Below are 25343 nucleotides of genomic sequence, written 5' to 3'. Positions count from 1 at the left end.
TGATGTAATACGATGTTATATGTAACAGAATAAGTTATACATATAGTAAGATACTTTTGTAAGTCAGTTTTTGATGTAGTTACAAATTGAATCTGGTCTCTGACAAAACTGCTTTTAAAAACAACCAAGCTGGCAGACACACAAACTTAAAATCCAGTTTTCCTTACAGCTGTAATCAAAATGGAATGGTTTTGTTTGTTTTGTGATAACTGGAGATGATCGTCTACTACCTTACCTGACGTTCTGTAGTTATGAGAAGTGGTCACCAAACTTTGTGGGTCCAAATCATCAGTTGGCAACTAAGAATCGCGGTTTGGGGAACTATACTGTGAGAAATGCCATTTAAATCCAGCAAGTTTTACTCTCCTTTTGGAGTTCTAGAACCTCACCCAGAGCCTAGCACATAGTAGGAAGTCCACAAATGTTTCATTAAATAAAACTGATATAAGGTCAAACAGTGACATGAAGTGAATTAGAGCTAAAAAAGCTGATGTCTCTTTTTTTTTTTTATTTCAAACTACAATCTGCCATTTCCAATAACACAGATGATTATTTTTGAGAAGTACTAAATGTTTACTCAAAAACCTGAATCCTCAATGGAATTTAGGTGTCTAGCATTGCTTTCATCATAAAGATCAGTAATCAAACGAAACATTCTTTTTGGTTGGTAGAATCCAAAAGTTGATATAGTTCATGCAACCTCAGATGCCCTCCTGCTTCTTTCCATATGTCCCAATTTATTTTGGAATGGCAGTAGGGTCTTGAATCAATGAGGTATATTAATAATGGAAAATTATTAATTTTCCCTCTCCCCTGCCTGCCATGGGATTTGACATGCTCACCTTGAGAATCTATAATACAGACAAAGATAGAAGAAACCTCGTTTGGCTCACCACATTATTATCCCCAGATCCCCCAAATATTAGCTTAATAAATAGAGTAATCAAGTAAGCTTCTGGTGTGGAGGAATGAGAACTATCTACCACATTATCATTACTAATTATGGGTATCTCCTACTAATGGTCATAAACTCAGCAGTTCTGTAGTTGGCTGGATTCACATGAAGGAAATGTAGTCATTTTAACCAACTTAACCACTAGGATCATGTTTCTTAGGAGACCATATCCTGCCCTCCCCCCATTTACATTTATTTATTTTTATCTAACTGGGTATAACAGCAAGTATTTTCCAGAATGGTATTTTAAAAATTAATAAAAATAGAAATGAAACTACATGGCATTTGTTAAAGGGTAATAAAATAACTTCAGTCAATTGGCTGGTTCTACACCAGTAGATTTCTTTAAATAGTAATGAAATCATTGCTTTAAAAAAAAAATCCATCATTATTAAAATAAAAAAAAAAGTTGCCTCAGCCTCCGCCAAAATTAGATTTGTAAGTTGCTGGTCATTCCTATAATTAAATCTATGTCACAAATTTGCAAGAAAAATGGTCACTGTGACTAATGCATTTACTTGCCACACAAGTCCTGTCAGATGACACAGACATAGCTTAAACAGAGTAAGGTTTCCATACATTTTTATTAAGTAACAAAGACCATTTTTAATCACAGCACTTCAAACACTAGTCTGCTTTAGAAACAAACCCAAATGTAGCTACAGCAGGGTTCTCCTTGCTCCAGCATCATAACTTATTTACCCCTGCAAACATGTTTGGCTCACATGCATACTGCTCTTCTGGACAAATGTTACATGGGAAAGAACTCTGACAAAGAAACAATAACATGTTCAGGTTGCTAGACTCCCTGGTTAGGACCTTTCTTCTTTTGACCTCCCCAGATGGTTCTAATTCACCTCTGATGAAATGACTAAGAGATGACTTTAGAGAGAACAGTGCTGAGCAAAGTGGAAGTCAAAGCAAGATGACATAAAGGACACATGAGCAAAGAAGTAGTGACGAGACCTTCTCTCTTTTCAAAAACTCTTTTCAATCTTTTAGATTGCAGGAAGAGGCTGTTTTGGGTTTGGGACCAGTACTAATTTTACTTTTTTATCAAAAAGAGGACAGGCTATGAGCTCAGAGACTTATGAAGGCAGCAGTTTAGCTACCAATTAACAATAGTTTTTTTTCCATTTGATTTAATTTCAGTGACCTTCTATTCATGACAAAATTGTTTTATGTGTTGATGTCAAGTTTCACTTTTTTTTAAATATTTATTTTTGAGAGATAGAGACAGAGCGTGAGCAGGGGAGGGACAGAGAGAGAGGGAGACACAGAATCCAAAGCAGGCTCCAGGCTCTGAGCCGTCAGCACAAAGCCCGAGCCCTCGAACCACAAGCCTATAAGACCATGATCCAAGCCAATGTGGAACGCTTAACCAACTGAGCCATCCAGGTGCCCCAAGTTTTACTTTTTAAAAAAGTTAAATTTTAAAAGTGAGTTTTAGACGCCCCAGTCTGGCTCAGTCAGCGGGGTGTGCAACTCTCAATCTTGGAGTTGTGGGTTCGAGCCCCACTTTAGATGTAGAAAGAACTCAAAAAAATTTTTTAAGTGGGTTTTAACTTAATACAAATAACATGTTGACACGGCAAAGGTCATAAAAAGTGCCTGAAATTTGGAAGACATTGCTGTGAAGGCAGTTCTTGTCTTCCCTCTTTTTAAAATCTTTTATTGTTATTTTCTTCACATATTTGCTTCAGTGTCTAGGAGAGTGCCTTGAATAATGGACTCTGAGTATATGTGTGTTTATTTTATATCCTACCTTCCTATTTTGTCCCATACTAATAAATAACCCGACTGCACCTTTTTAAAGAATAAGTAGTCTGTTCTCAGCAATTCAGCTTTTATAACATTCATTTGCCCAAAAAGGTGATTCAATGAAATATACAGCATAACAATGGGCTCCATTCTATCAAGGGAGAAACCACCTTCCCGTTGTCTGAACAGAGTTCATAAGGTATTTTAAAACCCAAAATAGGTTATTTTAAATTCTAGTTTTATCAAGTCCTTAGCAGTAAGGAACGAACTTGAAATAACATTCTATAAGGTGGTACTGAAAAGTGTTTAATTGTAAGCTCAATGAAAATAAAAACCTGTTTTATAAAAAAAGTCATGAACTTTTGGGGGAAAACCAAAATCACAACTGAGTAATTTGGGTTGGTCAGGATTTTAAGCAAACAAAGAAAAAAAAAAAAATCAGCGTAGTTTCCAGTGTTACACAAAAGGAGTATTCCACAAACATAAACAAAACTAAAAATTGACATTCTAGATTTAGGCGAAAGGAAAACTAATGTAACAATTGAGTCTTCTCTGGTTACAACCCTTAACCCTCTTCATTAATATTTGAGATTCTTGCTCTGATTTTTAAAAAGCAATCAATGAATAACAAAGTAAATGTGCTTCCTCTCTGACCATGCTAAGTGTGGCTTACTACATTTTTGTATAAGAAAGGAAGAATAAAAAACAGGTGGTAAACACATATCCTGAGTTGTTAAAACATGTCATTTGTGTTTGGAATTTCCTTTCTTTAAGCAACTTTAAGAGTATCATTTAACTATTCAAATCTTACTACAAAGCTGGGTAGTAATAGCAGACCAGCCAAAGCTGAGAGGGAAGGCAGAACAACAATAGAGTAAGGGAAGGAAAATATATTCTGGCTAGTTATTCATCTTAAGGCAAGGAGTTCCTTTTAACCCCTATTTGTTTTAGAATAGCTTCTGCTCATTCCCGTAATGAGCAGAATTACTTTAAAAGAATTATTTTACAAGAATTACATAAAATCAACCCATTTCTTTATACTTTAAATGAAGAGATTTAGAAAGTAAATAATAACTCTTACAGATATTTTTTAGACTTGGTGTTATACATTCACAAAGATGATTTAATTTTGCTTATAACTCTTTGCTAATGTTTCAGAATACTTACATTTATGAATTGCTATGATGTCATATAACACAGTTATTAGAAACTCAATTTGGCATGATCAGCTTTGTCACTCACCAAGGTTTCCTCAGGAATTACCAAACTCCCTCAAGAGTTACCAAAAATAATAAAATAGGCTGAGGAGTCTGAAAGGCAAAAGCTCTACGTTTTCCTGTCAAACTTTAACCTATAATTCTTGAAGACATGGAACCATTCAATTTAGCCCCCAAACCAAAAATGCCAAAGCTCTAATAAATCATGTGATCAGATTATTTTCAACACAGTTAAATCTTTTTAAACTAAAGAGAGGATTTTCAATTGCAATTGTTTTAAAAGTTGCCAATATCTATTTTTTAATCTTTCTTTTGATGAGGAAGCAGCACATGAGATGGTTGAACTTGAAATGCCTGATGTTATACAGAAAAAAATATATATATATGTGTGTATATATATATATATATTCTTTTTACAACAATTTAGTTATTCAGAGAGGTGGCTATCAAATTTTATTAAAATCTCATCAACTGAGAAACCTTAAAACAGTTATTATACCCCACAATTATTGTAAACAGAACAATTTAAATGAGAGGAGGAGATAATGACATTAACTTCTTAACTTAAAGCAATCCTCTGTGGCATGATTTTAAAATATGCTCTTGGTCTGAAATTTATGTAAATTGAATTCATCTATCATTGGTTATTACCAGCCTAGCTACATTAGAAAAAAACAAAACACAGTTTTCTGTAACAATTAGTTCTTAAAAACACTGTGTTTTAATTAGACCTGGGACATTATTAAACTAGCTATAAATATGTACAGTATTTTATGTGGTATACCCAGATGTCTAAAAATCAACAAAAATGCCCTCAGAGTTCTTTCTTCAAAAATTCATCTAAAAAAAAAGGCTTTCATTCAAAGTTTTAATGGAATCTGAAGTAAATGCCCTTTTTAGATTCTATTTACGTAACTACAAAAGAAATGGTCACTTATAACTAGAGAATAATCAGAGAACAATCATTAGTCAGAGATAACCAATTCTTCATTTTATGGATGTCCATGGCCATGCCAAAAAAAAATTCATGGAAGAACTTGGAAAAAACTTAGATCATACAAATATTTTATATAGATTATCCCATTTAATGCTCACCACAACTGTATAGTTTAGGTACTATCTACTCCATTTTATATATAAGGAAGTTTATGTGATTAGGCTAGTAATTCAGTCAAATGAAGATTTAAGCCATTCTGATTCCAGAAACCATAGTACTACCCCTCATCCTAAATTTTAAGAGTAAGTGAATATTTTTCATTTATAAAGAGAATTCCAAAAACACTGTAACAAGTACTATCCTTTACGAATTACAAAATAAGAAACAAGTGTTGGTGAGGATGTGGAGAAACAGGAAGGTTTGTAAACTGTTGGTGGGAATGCAACCTAGTGCAGCCACTGTGGAGAACAGTATGGACTTTCCTCACAAGGTTAAAAATAGAACTACTGTACAATCCAGTAATCACGCTACTGGGTATTTACCCAAAGAATAAAAAAACATTAATTCAAAGAGATACATGCACCCCTATGTTTATAGCAGCATCATTTATAATAGCCAAATTATGGAAGCAGCCCAAGTATCCATTGACAGATGAATGGATAAAGAAGAGGTGGTAGATCGATCGATCCATCGATCGATCTACAACGTAATATTATTCAGCCGTTAAAAAGCATGAAATCCCACCATCTGCAACAACATGGATGGAGCTAGAGATTATTATGCTAAGTGAAATAAGTCGGTCACAGAAAGACAAATACCATATTATTTCATTCATATTTGGAATTGAAGAAACAAAACAAACGAGCAAAAGGAAAAAAAAGAGAGACAAACCAAGAAACAGATTCTTAATTATAAAGAACAAACTGATGGTTACCAGAGGTGTGGTGGGTGGGGAGATAGGTTAAATAGATGATGGGGATTAAGGAGGGTACTTGTAATGAGCACCGGGTGATGTACAGAATTGTTGAATCACTATATCGTAAGCCTGAAAATAATACAACACCATAGTGTAGGCCCGAAAATAATATATAAGTATGTTAACTATACAAGAATTAAAAAAAAAAAAACTCGATAAAATTTTTAAGTAAATTAAGTGAAAAATGAAAAAAAAAAAAGAATAACAAACTAAAACATGAAGGTTACAATTTAGAATTTCCTTCCTCTAAAATAAGTCCTTTTCCCAAGCCCAACTCAAACACCAACTTCTCCCTGAAGCCTTCTCATATCATTCAACTGAGATTAATCTTTTCTGACCTCTTGGCAATTGCTGTACACTGCTCACATGAAGAAAGTGCTAGCTCCCTTTTAATACTTATTCTCTTTTTTCTTAGTAACAGAAATCCAATTTTTAGCTCTTAGCAACCTGCCACATGTCCCAACCTCTCCAGTGGCTAAGTAGGATTGCTTGAATAAGTTCTGCAATAAGATATGATTGCAAGTATGATGTTGGAATTCTAGGAATGCAAATTAAACAAAGCAAACTTAGATTTTAGGAGAGCTCTGTGCTTTCCCAGGATAAAGACTTTACTAACCAGGTATCTTTTTTGGCTGGAGCTCCAGCAGCTGTCTTGGACCATGAGGTAAGCTTGAGGAAGGAAAGTGCAGGCTGTGGAGGATGGAGGAGAAAGATAGGTATATCCATCCACAATGAGACCACGAAGCCACCATACAACACTTGGACAGCCTCCTTCCAGATTTTACATAGTAGAAATATAAACCTCTATCCTGTATGCCACAATTATTATTTTTTCTGTTAAATAATCTGAAACTAACTCTAATGGATTTAGTCCAGATTCATACATAGTTCATAATCCAATTTGCTCATAATCCATAGTTCATAATCAATTGCAACTATGGGGGGGAAGAAATAGAATTATTATTTCTTGTAACACTGGAACAAAATATCTCCAGTCATAATTTGCATTCTCAAACTCTTTCTGGTAACTTTTAACTTTGAGAAAGAAAGGGGGTAACAGGGGCTCCTGGGTGGCTCAGTCGGTTAAGCAAATGACTCTTGGTTTTGGCTCAGGTCATGATCTCATGATTCGTGAGCTGGAGCCCTGCATCAGGCTCTGCGCTGACAGCGCGGAGCCTGCTTGGGATTGTGTCTCCCTTTCTCTCTGCCCCTCCCCTGCTCGCTCTCCATCTCTGACTCTGAAAAATAAAAAATGAACATTTTTTAAAAAGCGGGTAACAGAGGGGGAAGGAAACATGGAAAAAGACACTTCTGCCTCTCTGCCATCACTCATGCCAGTTCTCCTCGTTCTCTACTAACTAAAGCCTACCATACTTCAAGGACCAACTCAGCAAAATGGCTTCTGACTTTCAAATTCAGAGTGCCTATGGCCTGTGCCATTTCACAGTCCTACATCATCTAGTAACATCTTTAGTTTGACCTGTTAACTTTTACATTGTATTTCTTTTTCTGTGAGTCATATCCACAACACAGTGGGACCCACATCATGTATCCTGCACCCTCCACAGCTATTAGAAAACCATCTCTGTGTAGTAGGAGATCACTAAGTACTTTTGATTAGTTGAATTAAAATAAAAAAAGAGGAAAAAGAGCAGAAGACTAACGAGTGAGAATGCACAACTTCTTAGAAGTGCAAGAGTAGAATAAAGATCCTAAAGAGTCCCTAGAACAGGTATTACTTTCCTGGACCTTATCAAATAATCAGGCCTGGGAGAACACATATTCTGATATGTTCACTGTTCATACAATCAGTGCAAAACTCAAACTATACTTAGTGAGCTTGTCCTCCAACTAAGGGACGGTGTATTTAAGTATGTTAGTTACTTAGACAATTGCCTCAAATTTATTTTCTCAATTACTGTAGACGTTTAAAGAGTAAGAGATTCATCTTAGAAGTCATGCTTTGGTAGTGGATGTATATGATTCCAAACTATATAAAAAACCTGGCTTCCAGCAAGGTCATATTTTACAGATATTATTTTGTCAATTGTGACAAATAATGAAAAATAATACTTAGATGAAAAAACGATTTAACAAAATACTACTGAGTCTGGAACAAGTAGCTTAAGAGCTCATTTCCATTAAATAGACACTATTAACTCTCTTCTAAAACCCGATAATACGACATCAGAAATAACACTACTACTTCTTTAAAAATAAGGTCTACTCTAAGCATAAATTTTGCAGAAGCTACATCATTTAAAGCTCTAGAACATCGGGACCTTCAAAGCTTTGTAGCACTACATAGAATTAACATCATGTAACAACACGTTTAAAAGCTCCAGCTACATTCAGATGCATACAGTAGTGACACAAAGAGCATTTTAAACAGAAGTAACTGATATTTTGCCTAGACTCGTGAACTATTTTATACCCTGCTGATTTTATTCTCAATTATTTGCAAATCACTGTACTTCATATCTGTTCATGAACTATGGACCTAAAAACACAATATTCTAATTTATTTTCATGAATTTGGCAAAGTTTTAGGGAGGGTATAAATAAAAATAATTAACAGAAAACTCAGTTTCTTTCGCATTCTTTCATAAAATAAACCAAGTCTTTGTTATATCATTATTTAAAAAACGATTGAAAACGCTAAAACAGAATCGTCCTTAGAATTCTATTAGCTCTACTTATGAACACTGAACTATTTTCTAACCTTTATACCATTTATAGTTCACACGTCAAAAAAATATTGCATTTTCCTCCAAATTACTCATTAATTATTTCCTCATTTCAAATTTTTTTCACACAGATTTCTCAGAAGTATCCATGACAGTAGCTTCTTTGACAGTGAAATGAACAAAATAAATGACATGTCAACAAGTAAATTAGCATTCCCTTTCTGACCAGCTGGGTCATGTTTCCTTTTCAAAATCCTTAGTCCCATGATACAAAATAATAATAATCTAAAAGACCTCATTAAATGATCAATATATTGACATAACTTCTATAAGGAGATACACAGTGTTTTAATTGATTCTTGAATCCATTAAATGGAATATTAAACCCAAGCCTCCAAATTATAATGTAAGAGAACATTTCCTTTACTTATTAACTAATTTTTTCAGGGTATGGTTAACGGCACATAAAAAGCTTCAAAAACTTTTATATTTAATCCAACAGTAAAAAAAGTCCCAATTTTCACTAAATCTTTCATATAAACAACATCACAACAAAAGTTATTATAGACAAGTTAAACCATATTTACTTACCAAAAAACTTCCAAAGGCTGAATTAAATATTGCAGCTGCCTATAAAGAAAATAAATAGGGGGAAAAACTCACTGAAAGTAAATAGGAAAAAGAAAAGCAAAGATTATCATTCTCCCATCCCCCACTATTCAAAACCCTAAAACATTGACTCTACAAAGCAAAGTTAGTCACTGCTTACAAAAATTGCCAGTGGCCTGTACTTTACTAAGATAGATGAGCTGCAGCTTAGGAATTCATAAATAATGGGTCTCAAAAGCAAGCAGAAAAGACTTGCCAGGAGATGTTTTGAACCTATATGACACTACCAAAGAATCATCACCAATAGTAAACTGAAATCTTGTTATTGGTTTCGTTAGTTGACCTAAAACAGAGGTTGATATACTTGTTAAAAAATTCTTTTTCATGTTACCGGGCAAAGAAAAACCAGAATTGTAAAGAAACATTAACTACTCTGCATCAGGGAGCATATGTCTTATGAGCTACACCCACCAAGTGAGATCTGTTGTTCCCATACAACACACATTAGAATGTGAACAATGCTGCTAAGACGATGTACCATTAATGCTAAAGGAGAAACAAGCAAGAAAAACTTCCACTTGGTGTTCAAAATTCAAAGAAGAAACATTTGACTTTGCGCTTACCTAAACATCCAGGGATTACATAGTAGATGTGATACAGTTCTTAACTTTAAATCAATCACTATATTCCATGAAGCTACACCTGAATCCTGAAAGCTTCTCACATTACCCAAAAAGGATAAAAACTTGTATAACATCCAATCTGATGGGGGAAAAAAGGAGAGAGAAAGAAAAAATAATAAAAGGCAAAAGGAAAGGTAGAGAAAACCTATTGACATCTCCTGTAGATCAAGAGCAGAATTAAATTAATCATCATGGACATTAGCAGCCACGTCGTAGTAAGAAAAGGATGTCAGTTTAGCAAGTTTGAATAAAGTCCAAAGCCAGGCTAAGAGCCGTAGCTGAAAATGCCTTCTGCTCCAGAAGAGGATGCAATGAGAGTGCATGGGTAATGAGATCCCTGGCTCCAGAGAGCTTAGCTCTCCTATTCAAGTTCATAATTAATTCAAAGCTTTGATAATTTCATTAGATTTCTTCTTTGCTGGCCCTATCAATAAAAGATGGCACTGGACCAGAGCTCCTCTGTGGCATAAACATAGGCACAGGCACAGACCAAGGAAACCTTTGCTTCCTGACAGGGACAATGGCATATGGTGTTCCGTGTTGTACAGGGAGTAGTGGGGAAAAAAAATTTTGGCTAAATAAAACATTACAGATGACAATTGTAAACTATGGCAACATATTTAACCCATCTTCCTGGAATTCCATTATGGATGATTCAGGAGAAACTTGTATGTGTGGACAAAAATAAGTAAAACTACATAAATAAATGAGTCATAGTGAGATCAACTGGAAACACTGCCTTCCTTCCTACAAAAGAAATGCACCTTCCCCACAACCACAGTTTATTTCTAGACCCTATTTTGTGCTTAAAATGGATTGATCTCTTTAGTAAAGGAATGAGGTATGCTGCTTTGAGCTTCTCTCTTCCAAATGTGTTTCTTTCCAGTGTTCACCAACCTTATTCAAGGTAACTAATGGTTTTGACTAGTATTTAAAAACAAGCAAACAAAAAAATCAAAAACAAACAAACAAAAACACATGGGTTGTTAGAAGTAAAAAGACTCAGAAGTCAAAGTAAAATAAGTCAACTACTAGTCATCAGATCAAATTACCATTTTCCCACTCCTTCCAATTCTCTTTTTTTAACCCAAACACAAGCAATATATTGTATGTGGATTGGCATTTTATAAAATAATGGCGATGACAGTGACGTGCTGTCTTAGGTACCCGAAGATGCTGCAAGCCAACTTCTTAGTTGTTCTTCTGCTGGTGCTGGTGCTGATGCATTTGAACCCACCTGTCCTATCACTTGGTGCTCCCATGCAATGAGCTCTGGCATTCATTTGTGAAACAGCTCATTAAGGTACTGGGTATCTCAAGAACCATGTGAAATTGGACACTGAACCAAGGATCTTGAGCTCAATAGTGACAAATAATCAACCTAATAGTTGACTTAATTCTACTCTTGCAGCATATAAAGGAATTATGTTTTCCAGAGTCCCAAAGAGTGATAAATATTTAGAGAGTGTTTCACTCATACATAAAAGGCATGTATGTCTTTAGACTTAAGGAGGAATTTCCAGCTCTTCAGCACGATGTACAAGGCCTTCCATGAATAGGTCTCTGTCCATCTTATTTCTTGCCTCCAATTTTATATCCCGACAATACTAAACCACTTGTGATTCCTCAAACTCATTGTGCTGTTTCTTACCACCTTGCTCCCTGGCCTAGAATGCCCTTCCCTCTTCCTCCACCTAGGTAACTCCCACTTATATTAGCAACTCCTTCCAAGCAGCTTTCAATCACCTCCTCCAACACACATATATCCTCACTTCTAAGTGGACTGAGTGTCTCCACACCTGCTGCCACAACATCCTGAGCATACCTCTGCCATGGCAATTGTTACACTATTGAAATAACCTATCTATTTACATGCCTCCTGGCCTTCCTAGAAACTAGAGTCTTCTGAGGAAGGAATCTGATGAAGCTCATCTTAAGCACCTACATGTTTATCTGCTGAATTGCTGAAATAAGTAAGATTTCCAGAAATGTCTAAAGTCTACCTCTTCTGCTAAGTTTTTCTATATGTTTGGCAGAATACAAGGATTGGCAGAAGACTGGATCTGACACCTGGCTCCAAGCCAAGCAAAAGCAATGACAGATCAAGACTTCAGTCTCAACCCAATACAAGCATCTCTTTCACAATATCTTGTTTTATTTCCTTTAGCCTCCCTATTATGATCCAGTTATATACAGTTACATAAATATGCTTAAATAAACAATGTTTTAAAATTTACTACTGCTATGTAACAATAGAGTTAGTGAAATAAAATCTAGAATTACCAAGGAATACTCTGCAGCCATCACACTTCAACAAAGCAGGAAAGAATATCCAATGGGAAAAAGACAGTCTCTTCAGCAAATGGTGTTGGGAAACTGGACATTGACATGCACTTTCTTACACCATATGCAAAAAATAAAGTCAAAATGGATGAAAGACCTAAATGTAAGACAGGAAACCATCAGAATCCTAGAGGAAACAACAGGCCACAACCTCGTTGACCTCAGCTGCAGAAACTTCTTACTAGACATGTCTAAAGGCAAGGGAGACAAAAGCAAAAATGAACTACTGGGACCTCATCAAAATAAAAAGCTTCTGCACAGTGAAGGAAACAATCAGCAAAACTAAAAGGCAACAGACGGAATGGGAGAAGATATTTGCAAATGACATCAGATAAAGGGTTAGTATCGAAAACCTGTAAAGAACATATTAAAATCAACACCCAAAAACCAAATAATCCAGTGAAGAAATGAACAGACATGGATAGACATTTTTCCAAAGAATACATCCAGATGGCTAATAGACACATGAAAAGATGCTCAACATCATACATCACCAGGGAAATACAAATCAAAACCACACTGAGATATTACCTCACACCTGTCAGAATGGCAAAATTAACAACTCAGGAAACAACAGATGTTGGCGAAGATGCAGAGAAAGGGAAACTCTTTTGCACTATTGGTGGGAATGCAAAGTGGGGCAGCCACTCTGGAGATTCCTCAAAAAATTAAAAATAGTACTACCCTATGACCCAGCAATTGCACTACAAGGTATTTACTCAAAGGATACAAAAATGCTGATTCAAAGGGGCACATGCACCCTAATGTTTATAGCAGCACTATCAACAATAGCCAAAGTATGGAAAGAGCCCAAATGTCCGTTGACTGATGAATGGATAAAGAAGATGTGGTATATATATACAAGGGAATATTACTCGGCAATCAAAAAGAATGAAAGCTTGCCATTTGCAACATGGATGGAGCTAGAGTGTATTATGCTAAGTGAAATAAGTCAGTCAGAGAAAGACAAATATCATATGATTTCACTCATATGTGGAATAAGAAACAAAACAGATGAACCTAGGGGAAGGGAAGGAAAAATAAGATAAAAACAGAGAGGGAAGAAAACCAGACGAGAACTTTAAATACAGAGAACAAACTGAGGGTTGCTGGAGGGGTGCTGGCTGGGGAGATGAGCTACATGGGTGATGGGCATTGAGGAGGGCACTTGCTGGGATGAGCACTGGGTGTTATATGTAAGTGATGAATCACTAAATTCTACTCCTGAAACCATTATTACACTATATGTTAACTTCTTTAAATTCAAAAAAAAAAAAAAAAAAAAAAGATGATCTGCATATACCAACATGAAAGCTGGCTAAGATATTTAAAGTGAAAAAGCAAGCTTCAAAATTATGTATAATTCTTTTAACTTTTTTCCCCCCATACCATCAAGCAATTCTCTGACACCAGTTAGGTGCCCTACAATTCAACTCAAATCTGCTACTTTCTACCTTAAGCTAGTGTCAGATCCCACAGGTTAAGGATTCAGTCCCACAAGACCGTTCCCATTTCAGATGTTAATCACAAAGGCCAGGTTGTCACCTGTGCTTCTGACGCACTGGCTATATATAAATTGGAGGTTCCCACACCGTATCCTCGAGTTTGATTAATTTGCTAGAGCAGCTCACAGAACTCAGGAAACGGTTTTATTCACTCCATTGCCACTTTATTATGAAAAGGCTATACAGGAACAGACAGATGAGAGAGGTGCACAGAGCAAGGTATGGGGAAAGGGCACGGGGCTTCCCAGCTCTCTCCAGGTGTGACACACTCTCAGCACCTCCACATGTTCACCAACACGGAAGCTCTCTGAACCAGTCCTTTGGGGTTTTACAGAGGCTCCATTAAAGAGGTATGATTGATTAAATCATTGGCAGTTGCTGATTGAACTCTATCTCCGGCCCCTTTCTCCTCCCTAGAGGTATGGAAGCAGAACCAAAAAGTCCAATCCTTTAATCAGCTGTTTGGTTCCCCTGGCAACAAGCCTCATCCTTAGGTGAGCTGGGGGCTTTCCAAAAGTTACCTCATTAACGTAACAAAAGACTCTTAGGATATGATTCCTCTCTCCTACCTTCTAGAAGCCATACCTGAAAGGATTCACTGATTTTTAAATATAGCATTTTATTTGTTATTATTGTTTTTGCTAGAAACAACTTAAATACCCATTTCCTGTCTATAATGCTCTATTACAACAAGAATTTTACCTAACTGGTACAAGATCATGTCCTCAGTGCCTAGAACAGCACCTGGCTTATAGCAGACCCTCAATAAATATTACTGAATCAAATGAAGAATGAATGAATGAATACATATGCGAACTGAATGCCCTGTACAGTAATGTTTTCATTTTTAACTCATGAGTCCTATCCGTAAAGTGTATACCTTGGCGCAATTACTTTGATGGATAATTAAAACAAGACTAGCTGGAAAAAAGTTCATATAAGTGTTTTTTTAATACTGAGTAGACTTTCTTTATATCACATATTTTTAGATGCTATATTGCTTTTAGTATCTGCCCAATTTTACCTAATATCTGTTATTTTATATGTTGTATAACATGTCTTTTTTAAAAAAAAATTTTAATGTTTATTTATTTTTGACAGAGCATGGGCAGGGGAGGGGCAGAGAGAGGGGGAGACACAGAATCCAAAGCAGGCTCCAGGCTCCGAGCTGTCAGCACAGAGCCCGACGTGGGGCTCAAACTCACAGACCGCGAGATCATGACCTGAGCCGAAGTCAGACGCTCAACCGACTGAGCCACCCAGGCGCCCCAATATAACATGTCTGTATTAAATTATTTTGGTAAATTGAGTAAGTTCAAGAACAAATTAATTTCCTTATAACCTACTTGAAATAAAAAGGTAATTTAAAAAAAAAACTGAAAATAATGGGGACAGAGAGTCCTCTAACTCATAAAAGCAAACTCTGCCACAGCCGAATGCCTTTAAATGTTATGAAGTTCTACCTTACAGTAAGCCTGAAACCTTTACCATCTGTTATGGCTGTGCCCTGACAGTGTCCCATGCTCTGGAGTTACACAAATATGTAGTCTTTTTTTTTTTTTTTTTTTAAATGATTGCACTTCAGATACATGAACACTGCTGAGTCCTACCCAAGTCTTCCCCAAGTCTCCTCTTATGACGCTATATCTAAAATTTTCATAATGCTGGTCCAACAGCCCTCTTTTTCCTTCCATCATCAATCCACTAAGTAAAGAAATGAAATCCATTGTTCGCATTGGGTGTTAATGATCTATTGCAAGTTAATTTCTGAAACTTCCGGTTTCCACTGTTGCAGACCCTGCTTCCCCAGTCAACATAATCAGAAATGTTTACCAAAATGTTAAAATGGGACACTTATGGTTGTCTCAGAATTTCCAATAATGCACCAAACTAAAGAGAATATGTGGCAAGCACCGCACTATTCCTACAGTAAAGATACCAGACATCGACATAGAGTACCCACGAAAACACATGAAAACCAGGCCAGGGACCATTTCACATGCAGGCTGCATAAAAAAAAAGACTAGGAATTCTAGAAGGGATTGATAAAAAGGAAATCTCCAGGAGTAAGAGGGTATTTGGACTTCTCCTTTAGAGGAGAAAGCCGACCTGCAGCCCCACGCAGGATGTTTACAGGGGAGAAAGCAGTCACCAGCAGAGGGCACTGTGTGAGAGTTCTCGGAACCTCATGGTTAATTCCCTAGAACCGGGGAGGAGAATAAGGCTGTGTAATGAGCAGGAAACAGGCACTTGCTTGCAGAATAGAAACAGCAAAGTTGGGGAGGCTGCCTAGAACAGACCACAATGGTGGGACAGAGAGAGAGTAAGCAACTGGGCAAAGTGTACTTCAACTCTGTGATGGGATCAGGTTCTGTCAATTCCATATGGGCCAAATACATGCCTCAGAGGACTGCCATCAAATGTTAACTCTTTTTGAGAAAAGCAGAACAGCAGGCTTCAAGGGCGAGGAGTCCCTGGCAATAAGGGGCTGAGGGGATATGTTGTGAAGCAGGAGCTGGAGGTACACTCTGAAGAACTCCCTCCCTTAACCTGTCCAGGAAAAGACATAGCTTGTGGGTATCCACCATGACACAGGGCACTAAGGGCTGGGTAACATCAGCACCAGTAAAGTAAGACTGTCCCCCACACTGTAATGCATTTGTTCTATTCACCCTGACCCTAAAGAAGCTGGAAGTAGGGAGGGTGAGAAGGTAAAAAAAAAAAAAAAAAAAAAAAGGGTAACAGACCATGCTCTCTTCTCTACTGGTCCTGCCTCTACTATTTTTATATTTTTATCATATATGTATACATTCATTAAGGAAAAAAGTGCAATGTTTTGTGTTTTTAAAACACAGGTTAGGCCTAAATTGGGAAAGAAGGGAGTCTGGAGTTTTAAGCTAGACTGCCCTAAATTAAATACTAACATGTAAATGCTAATTACTACACATATGACTATTTTTGCAACTAAAAGTGACCAGAAAACCATGAGATCTGCCAGGGATGCTGTCAAAGGAGAGAGGAGGGGTGGGGAATAGGAGTATGTAAGATGGCATTTCGCATGCACAATCCTTAAATTCTCACCACTCAATACGGAGATTAAAATAACAACACAACATCTTCAATGTAAAGTTGAGCTAAAAGAAAACAAGAAAAGTCAGGTAGTAGACACATGGAAGCTGGGCAAAAGCAGAGTGGTAAAGCAGGCGAGGCGATGCTGCACCCTCTCGGACGACAGGCCTGTGTCCTGGGCCCTGGGCCCTGGGCCCTGGAAGCAACAAGTAGCACAGCTTCTACCTGCAGAAGGTGACAAGTGGAGCGGAGGCACCTGTAGCAAGCAGACAGACAGAACCTTGGAAGGACTGCCCCACTACCACAAGGGCACCTTGACAACTCTACTCACAAAATCAAGAAAATAACACAAGGCCTGCTGCGTCCACGGTGTGCACAGAACTGCACTGCCCCTACCATCTGATTCAAGAATCCCAAACTAAAGACTAATTCAAGAAAGCAAAAGACGGGGGGCACTTGAGTGGTTCAGTCGGTTGAGCGTCCAACTTCAGCTCAGGTCATGATCTCATAGTTCGTGGGTTTGAGCCCCACTTTGGGCTCTCTGCTGTCGGCACAGAACCTACTTCGGATCCTCTGTCCCCCTCTCTCTCTGCCCTGCCTCCACTCACTCTCTCCATCTCTCTCTCTCTCTTACTCAAAAATGAATAAACATTTATCAAAAAAAGAAAGAAAGAAAGAAAAGAAAACAAAAGACAAAATCAATCAAAGACCAGTAGAACCCCTAAGGCCTTATAAGAAGCAAACGCAAAACTTCTCTTTGGGGTCACTTCAACAATCCAGAACACAGTGGATTCCCACTTGAACAACCCCTACTGAACAGAAGTTTAAAATACAAAATTACAAATGTGAGAAAGCTGAATATGACAACAGCACCATTACAAAGCAGTTAGGAAAGGAGGAGAAACAGTATTTCATAATATACTAAGAAAATACTACATGAATTAAACGCTTAGAGCTGGAAAGCAATACTTGAAAACATCTAGCAAAAAATGAAACTATCTTTATGCCTTCAAAAAAGGAAACAATTGTGTGGTTTTTTTTTAATAAGACACAAAAAGTACACATGAGAAAGGAAAAGCTAGGGTTGCCATGCAACAAAGTTCTGGACAATGAGATATAAATTGATACATCCATGCTTCATGGTGGGGGTTAGGGAGGTTAGTTTCTGGCGCTGTCCTTCTTCCTTCTTCCTGCCTAGAGCAGTGAAAGCTGGCATCCAGAAGAGAAAGACCAATAGCAGTGCAGAGACGGCCACTCTAATGTCATCGAGCCACAGAACAAATGCCAGCAACCCCCACCTCCAGGCATCTTAATATATGAGAAAATAAGTCTCTGCTTGTTTAAGCTACTTGTAGTCTGATTTTCCATTACGTGAAGTCTAACTGATACAATAATGTTCCTAAATAAGGCAGAAAATAATAAAGGACTAATCGGGCAGGTTAGATAAATCAAAAATGCTTCCTCTAAGATATAAGTTTGAGTAGGCATGTTCAGTTTTATTTAGCATAATGTCTTATTCCCATCGCATATAGCACAGCACATTATTGGGGGAAAAAAAGAAAAAGAAAGCAAGAAAAGGAGAAGAAAATTGACTACCAGTGATGAATCAAAGCTGTATTGTCCTGCCCTGGAAAAGTTCCTCAATTATGTGAATTTATATCACTCCAAGCTCTGATTCACAAGAATATAGTATTTTTAATGTATAGTATTTTTAATATTTTAATTTTTACTTAAATTTAAATTTTTATTTAATATTTATTTCCTTTCCAAGCACAGGTTCAGTTGAAAAAACATAAAGACATCAAATATTGAGTTCCAATCCTTGGTCTTTTATTAAACACAGAAACACAAAATATTTTCTTTTTACTTGTATTTTGCAAAGTGCTATAGAAGTGCTAAGAAGAAGAAGAAGAAGAAGAAGAAGAAGAAGAAGAAGAAAGGAAGGAAAAATGAAAGAAAGAAAGAAAGAAAGAAAGAAAGAAAGAAAGAAAGAAAGAAAGAAAAGAAAGAGAAAGAATTAGGAAAAGTTTATCCCATTCGCTTTAAAAGCCAATTGTATTTGGCTTTCTGCGAAGCACCTTAGTTGCTAGGGCTAACTACTTAATTACCACTATTTTCACTGTATATATCTTACAACAAGTAAAACTGAGTTATACATTTCTATATTACACTTAAGTATTATTGAACCATACCACGGAAAACTAAATATCTGGGACATCAATTAAAATATGAATTTATACACCATGCTCAACATTAAAGGGGCACTCTTCATTTTATTCCATTATTTATGTTACTGCACTAAATGAAGACTATAGAACTACTACAAGGCATTCACCAATTTAAAGAAAGATTACTTTTAGAACATGTACCATTAAAATTCACCATCTTAACAACCATTTTAATTCTTTGTTTCAAAAACATTGAGGAATGAACAGAAGTTCATATAAATGCAGGTTGCCAGTAAATGCATCCAGCTGCTTTTCTCAGAGTAAGCTACATTTCTTGCCTGCTTCTACAGGTTCATTTCTTGCTACAAATGGAAAAAAAATTATTTAATATCCTTAATCTTGAGGTGAATGGGGGGGGTGGCTATTCTTGTTTGTAACTATTCATCTCAATTCAGGCAAGGAAAAAATATATTCAAGTTCCTGTTTCTGGGTGCTAAATTGAATCAGGTGTCCTCTCCTCTTAAGAAAATTAAGTTGCTTTTGTGCAAGAGTGTTTTAATGAGAACAGAGCCCGCCGACAGTGATAAATGGGAATGACACCAGAGAGAGCATGTAAGCAGGACAATATGTGCATGTTACAGTCTTACAGCCTATTTTTCACTGACTATTCTGAATGACTTCGCTGTTTCTTAAGGGGCCTATTAATCTCAAATTTAGTTATTACACAACGTTTATTTGAACATATATTCTGCCGATGATGACAGTTAATAAAGGAAATCTTTCACAAGCTGTATTTTTACATATTGTTCCAACTACAGCTCCCAGTCATTTGATGGTATTGATGGAATAACCTACATTGTGCTGAGGCTTTTAAAAAAAAGGCACATATATTCAGATTCCTTTCTAAGCACATGGGGACTCTTAAATAACCGTTAAAATGCATACAAAAAAAATCCTTCTACAAAATGGTAAAAGTAAAAGGATACCTTAACTGCTCAACAAAAAATATTTAATATGAAAACTGACCCTTCTAGGAAAAACCAGACACCTTTTAACACTTTTAAAGCTTGGGTGCATAATACGCAATAGTTCTTGCATAGCAACCCAACATTTTCACAATATGCATGGAATAAGGAGGGAAGACAAAATCAATTTTCTTGAGGTGCAAAAAGAATCAAGTAACATAGCTACTTTGATTCTCTTCTTGGTATGCTTTTTTGATAAAATGCCACATAGTTAAAATAGTGGTGATCCTGTATTTCTTATTTTCGGTAGGATACTTAAAGGCTAATGAGTATTACTTTAACATTTTCCTAAAAATATATTTATTAGCTCAAATAACTTCACCAGTTCAGACTGTGATGATTGCTCCAGGAGAAATTTGTTACTTTAAGTATAGCTGCTTCATAATAACACCTAATTATATTAGTAGGAAATATTTATGCCAGTTCAAGATTTTTAAACCAGCCTCATAATTGAGATGAATATATACTTAATCAAACACTTGCAATTTCATCCTCCTGAAATCTCAGTCTTTGAAGGTATTCAATTTCAATGAAGTCAGAATTTTCAACTGGTAAGGGCCCTTAGATACTATGAAAATCCCTTTAGAAATGAAGAAATAGAACTCTAGAGAAATAAAAGGATCCTTCCCAAGGTCATATTGGCTAGTGGCAAAGCCAGACTAGAACTCATCCCCAGACATTCCCTGTACCCTATTACACTCAATGCTGTCTATTTCACATATTTTTTAACAGATATTTATAAATATGTAATATAAAAGGGCATATACCCAAACACTAACAGTGGTTATGCTGCAGTAATAGGATTATGGACTTTTTCCTGCTTTGTGATTTTCCTTAATTTTCAAGATTTTTTCACTGATTATATATTTATTAGAAAAAAGCATACAATAAATGTAATATTACTCACAACAAACATTTTCGAGGTTCTCTCTTTAATCTCTAGGCAAACCTTAATGCTATGTACATATTAGGTGCTCAATGTCTGACTAAAAATTGAATGAAATTGAGGAGAATACCAAGAAAAAACCACCTAGACTTACTTGCTATATTAACACAGAATGCTTAGGAGCAAACTGTGTATATAATTCAGATTACCAACTATTAAATTGAATTATATATATTATTTATTTAATAATAGCTTATTAAGCACCTGTAAATTTCTTTTTTAAATTTTTTTTTCAACGTTTTTATTTATTTTTGGGACAGAGAGAGACAGAGCATGAACGGGTGAGGGGCAGAGAGAGAGGGAGACACAGAATCGGAAATAGGCTCCAGGCTCTGAGCCATCAGCCCAGAGCCCGACGCGGGGCTCGAACTCACGGACCGCGAGATCGTGACCTGGCTGAAGTCGGACGCTTAACCGACTGCACCACCCAGGCGCCCCAGCACCTGTAAATTTCTAAGAAAAAGCTGAATAAAACTGACTTAAAATATTCTGTACTGCTTGACATTATATCTTTTTTAAAATTCCAATTTCTCAATATCCCTGAAGTTTAATTGTTCTTATCTTTTGGGTTTCCTATGTCCTGCTAAAAAGGAATAAAATAAACGCTCCTTTAATTATTCATTTATTCAACACAAATTTATTAATTTATTACTCTAAGCACTAATAATTCAAAAATAAATGCCACAGTATCTGCTCACAGTATTGGGCTAGACATCATAATGGCTATAATACAATAAGATCAATGGGATCACAGATATGGCAGCACAGAAATTAACTACTAAAATTTCCTTTAAAGTGGACTTTTTCAATACCTCCTAGTGATGGACAAGAAGCACTTTTCTGATCAATTAATGGAAGCCCTATTTAATGCCAACCCACGAACTAAGCTCTCAGCACACCAACAGAGAAATTGGCCAAGAATTCCCTTAACACTTTGTTTAGAAGGGCATCCACAAAACGTAAGTGACAAGCTATGTCGAATCGTCTAATGTTTCTTACAAATTTTAGACTCTAGCTACCTACCTCTGTTATTTCTGCTCTTTTCCATCCATTAGGTCTGGGAATCACAGAGCTTCTTTTTTTTTTTTTTTTTTTTTTTTTAATTTTTTTAACATTTTATTTATTTTTGACAGAGAGAGAGAGAGAGAGAGACAGAGCATGAGCGGGGGAGGGTCAGAGAGAGAGGGAGACACAGAATCCGAAGCAGTCTCCAGGCTCTGAACCATCAGCACAGAGCCCGATGTGGGGCTCGAACTCACAGACTGAGAGATCATGACCTGAGCCGAAGTCAGACACTCAACTGACTGAGCCACCCAGGTGCCCCTCACAGAGCTTCTTAAGAGGGCAATGGATCAATCCCTCAGCAATAACTCTCTCATCAGCTTTTCATTAGCAATAAAACAGCTTTCCTACCATCTTCTGGGAAATAACTTACCATAGATTCACAGAACTGAAATGGACTTTTGCAGATCATCTAGTCAAGGCATTTTTCAAAAGTAGTCCTCAAAAAGGACTATACTGAAATCACGAACAATAGGAACCTCCCTATCCTATTCTTCATGTCTTTAGGATCAGAGATTGCATAATCTTTTTTAAAATTCCAGATTTACAATCTATATTTTTCACTATTAATCTACGTTTTTCACTATCAAGTCCTGTCTTTTTCTGAATTAACTTTTCATTTGAGATCATCTTTTTATGTTAGGTCTCCTGAGAAGATTAAAAAAGAGCTGTGTTATTTCTGTTACAAGTAGTATGCTGGTAAATGTTTAGTAACTGGCTCTCAAGATGAGGGGAGGAACATTAGTTTGTAATATTGGCTGATTTTTATGCTGTAAATATTCCCACCATGGCCAATTTCAAGTTACAAACATGATGTCACTGAACACCAAGATAGGAAGGGATGGCATAATCCCCAAGGTATAAGAAATGAGAAAAAAATGGGCAAATTAAACACAAAATAAGTACAGGAAGGAAATTAAGTAAAGACATGAGCAGATGAATGAAATCAAAACCATAAAGGCAACAGAATTCAATGGAATCAAAAGCTGGTTCTTTGGGGGAAAAGATCAATAAAACTGATAAAGCCTTAGAACAGGGTCTGGAAAACTTTCTGTAAAGGGCCACTGTTCAATTTCAACCTAACTGGTCTAACACCATCTGAATATTCTGCAATACAGTTCTGATGCTACCTCCCTGGAGTTAGCACAGACCCCACAAGCTCAAAGCTCAGTCCTCCACAAGACTGCCCTCACTTCAGCAGGCAGGTGCACTACAGGAGTCCCAGGCCACCAGCACTTCTGACCAAGTGGCTATAGATTCAGGGGTTCCTATGACCCTGGTTGGTTCAATAATTCAATAAAACAGCTCACTGAACTCACTGAAAGTGCTATAGTTAAGATTACACTTTGATTATAAGCAATACACAAAGAAGGGGGTCTGAGGACTTCTGTGCCCTGTCCCCATGGAGTCAGAGTGAGTCATTCTCCCAGCACATCAACATGTTCACCAACCAGGAAGCATCAGTGAGCTTCAGAGTCCATAGTTTTTAATTGGTGTTTCCTTATATGAGCACAATTGATTAAATCATTGGCAATTCAATCTCCAGCTCCCTCTCCTTCCCCGGAGGTGGAGTGACTGGAATTTCTAACCCTCTAGTTACCAGTTTGATCTTTTTGACCAGCCCACATCCTAATGGTACCTAGGAGCCCATCTAGAGTCTCTTAATTAGCATAATTAGCATAAGAAAAACATTCCAATCACTCAGGAAATGCCAAGGGTTTTTGAAGCTCTGTGTCAAAAAGCTGGGACAAAGATACATATTGTTATTATGCCACAGCAACATAATAAATATTTTAGGTTTTATAGCCCATATGATCACAAATTCTTAATTCTGCTGTTATAGCACAAAAGCAGCCATAGATAATGTATAAGTGACTGAGCATGGTTGTGTCCCAATAAAACTTTATGGATACTAAAATTTGGTTTTCATGTGTCATGAAATTTTATTTATTTTTTTTTCTACCTGTTAAAAAATGTACAAACCATTCTTAATTCATTTACTACACAAAAACATGCAGCAAGATGGTTCAGCCTGCAAGTCATGGTTTGTCCTTTCTGCACTACGAGAAAAAAAGGAGGTAGAAATGACCAATACCAGGAAAGAAGCGACATACTGAGATCCTTCAGATATTTAAAGGATGAGAATATTGTGAACATATTACTTGATTTCAACACTTAATATAAAGCTGCACTAATCAACAGTGTGGTACTAGCTTAAGGACATATACATAAATCAATGAAACAGAATAGAAAGTCCAGAAACAGATCTATATAGATATGACAAATTGATTTTTGAAATGGGTGCACAGTAATTTAATGGGAGTGAATAATCTTTTCAGTAAGTGGTAAGTGACATCTCTAAGCAAAAGACAAAACAAAACAAAATTTTAATCCTTACCTCACACCATACATAAAACATAAATTGGAATGGATCATAGAGCTACATGTAGAAGCTAAATCTATAAAACTTCTAGAAAAGAACATAGAGAAAATCTTTGTAACTTTGGTTTACGACAGCATTTCTCAGGTAGGATACAAAAATGGTAACTTTAAAATTTTTACATGATAAATCGGGCTTCATCATAATTTAAGACTTCTTTCCTTCAAAGACATTGTTAAGAAAATGAATAGCAAGCCATAAATTGGGAGAATATATTTCCAAAAACTATATCTGATAAAGAACCTGTACATAGAAGACATTTTTTAAAAATTCTTGCAACTAAATAAGAAGACAATCCAATAAAAAAGTGGGCAAAAGATTTGAACAGACACTTCACTAAAGAAGAGCTATGGATGGCAAATCAACAAAAAGATGCTCAACATCATTAGTTATTAGAGAAGTGTAAACTAAAATCATAATAAGATACCACTATATACCTGCTAGAAGTGCTAAAACCTTTTTAAAAACCTGATAGCTCAGTGCTAATGAGGATGTGAACCAAATGCAACTCTCATTTATTGCTGGATGGATTGAAAATGGTATAGCCACTGGGGAAAACAGTTTAGCAGTTTCTTTTAAAGTTACACCTACACTTACATATGATCCAGCCCTATCAAATACTGGGTATGTACCCAAAAGACAGATATTGATATGTTCATTCAGCAACTTGTACTCAAATGTTCAGAGCAGCTTTATTTGTAGTAGCCCCAAACTGGAAACTACCTAAATGTCCACCAAATGGTAAATGGATAAACACATCATGGTACATCCATGCGATGGAATACTACTCAGTAATAAAATGTAATGAACTAATGATACAGGCAACAACACAGATGAATCTCAAAAGCATTACACTAAATAAATGCAGCCAGATACAAAACACTACATGCAGTATGATTCCATTAATATCATACTCTGGAAAAGGCAAAACTACACAGACGGAATTCAGATCACTGGCTA

General features: G+C 36.4%; 1 protein-coding gene across 3 annotated transcripts in view; it reads right to left on the bottom strand.

Moving 5' to 3' along the window:
- SLC10A7 (solute carrier family 10 member 7) overlaps positions 1-25343 on the bottom strand; it is a 253775-nt gene that overhangs the window by 167019 nt on the left and 61413 nt on the right. For 2 of the 3 annotated variants that reach the window (XM_025921713.2, XM_086704147.1), the window contains exon 5: positions 9125-9163. The exons of the other annotated variant lie outside the window; for it this stretch is intronic. In XM_025921713.2, the coding sequence (XP_025777498.1) occupies positions 9125-9163 (39 nt within the window). The remainder of the gene's footprint in view (positions 1-9124; positions 9164-25343) is intronic. 3 annotated transcript variants of the gene reach the window in all.

The sequence above is a fragment of the Puma concolor genome, chromosome B1 (genome assembly GCF_028749965.1).
Source record: "Puma concolor isolate L17-30 chromosome B1, mPumCon1.1.hap2, whole genome shotgun sequence".
In the NCBI taxonomy this organism is placed as follows: Eukaryota; Metazoa; Chordata; class Mammalia; order Carnivora; family Felidae; genus Puma; species Puma concolor.
The sequence above is the reverse complement of the archived record's forward strand: the minus strand, read 5'-3'. Positions and strand labels throughout refer to the sequence as shown.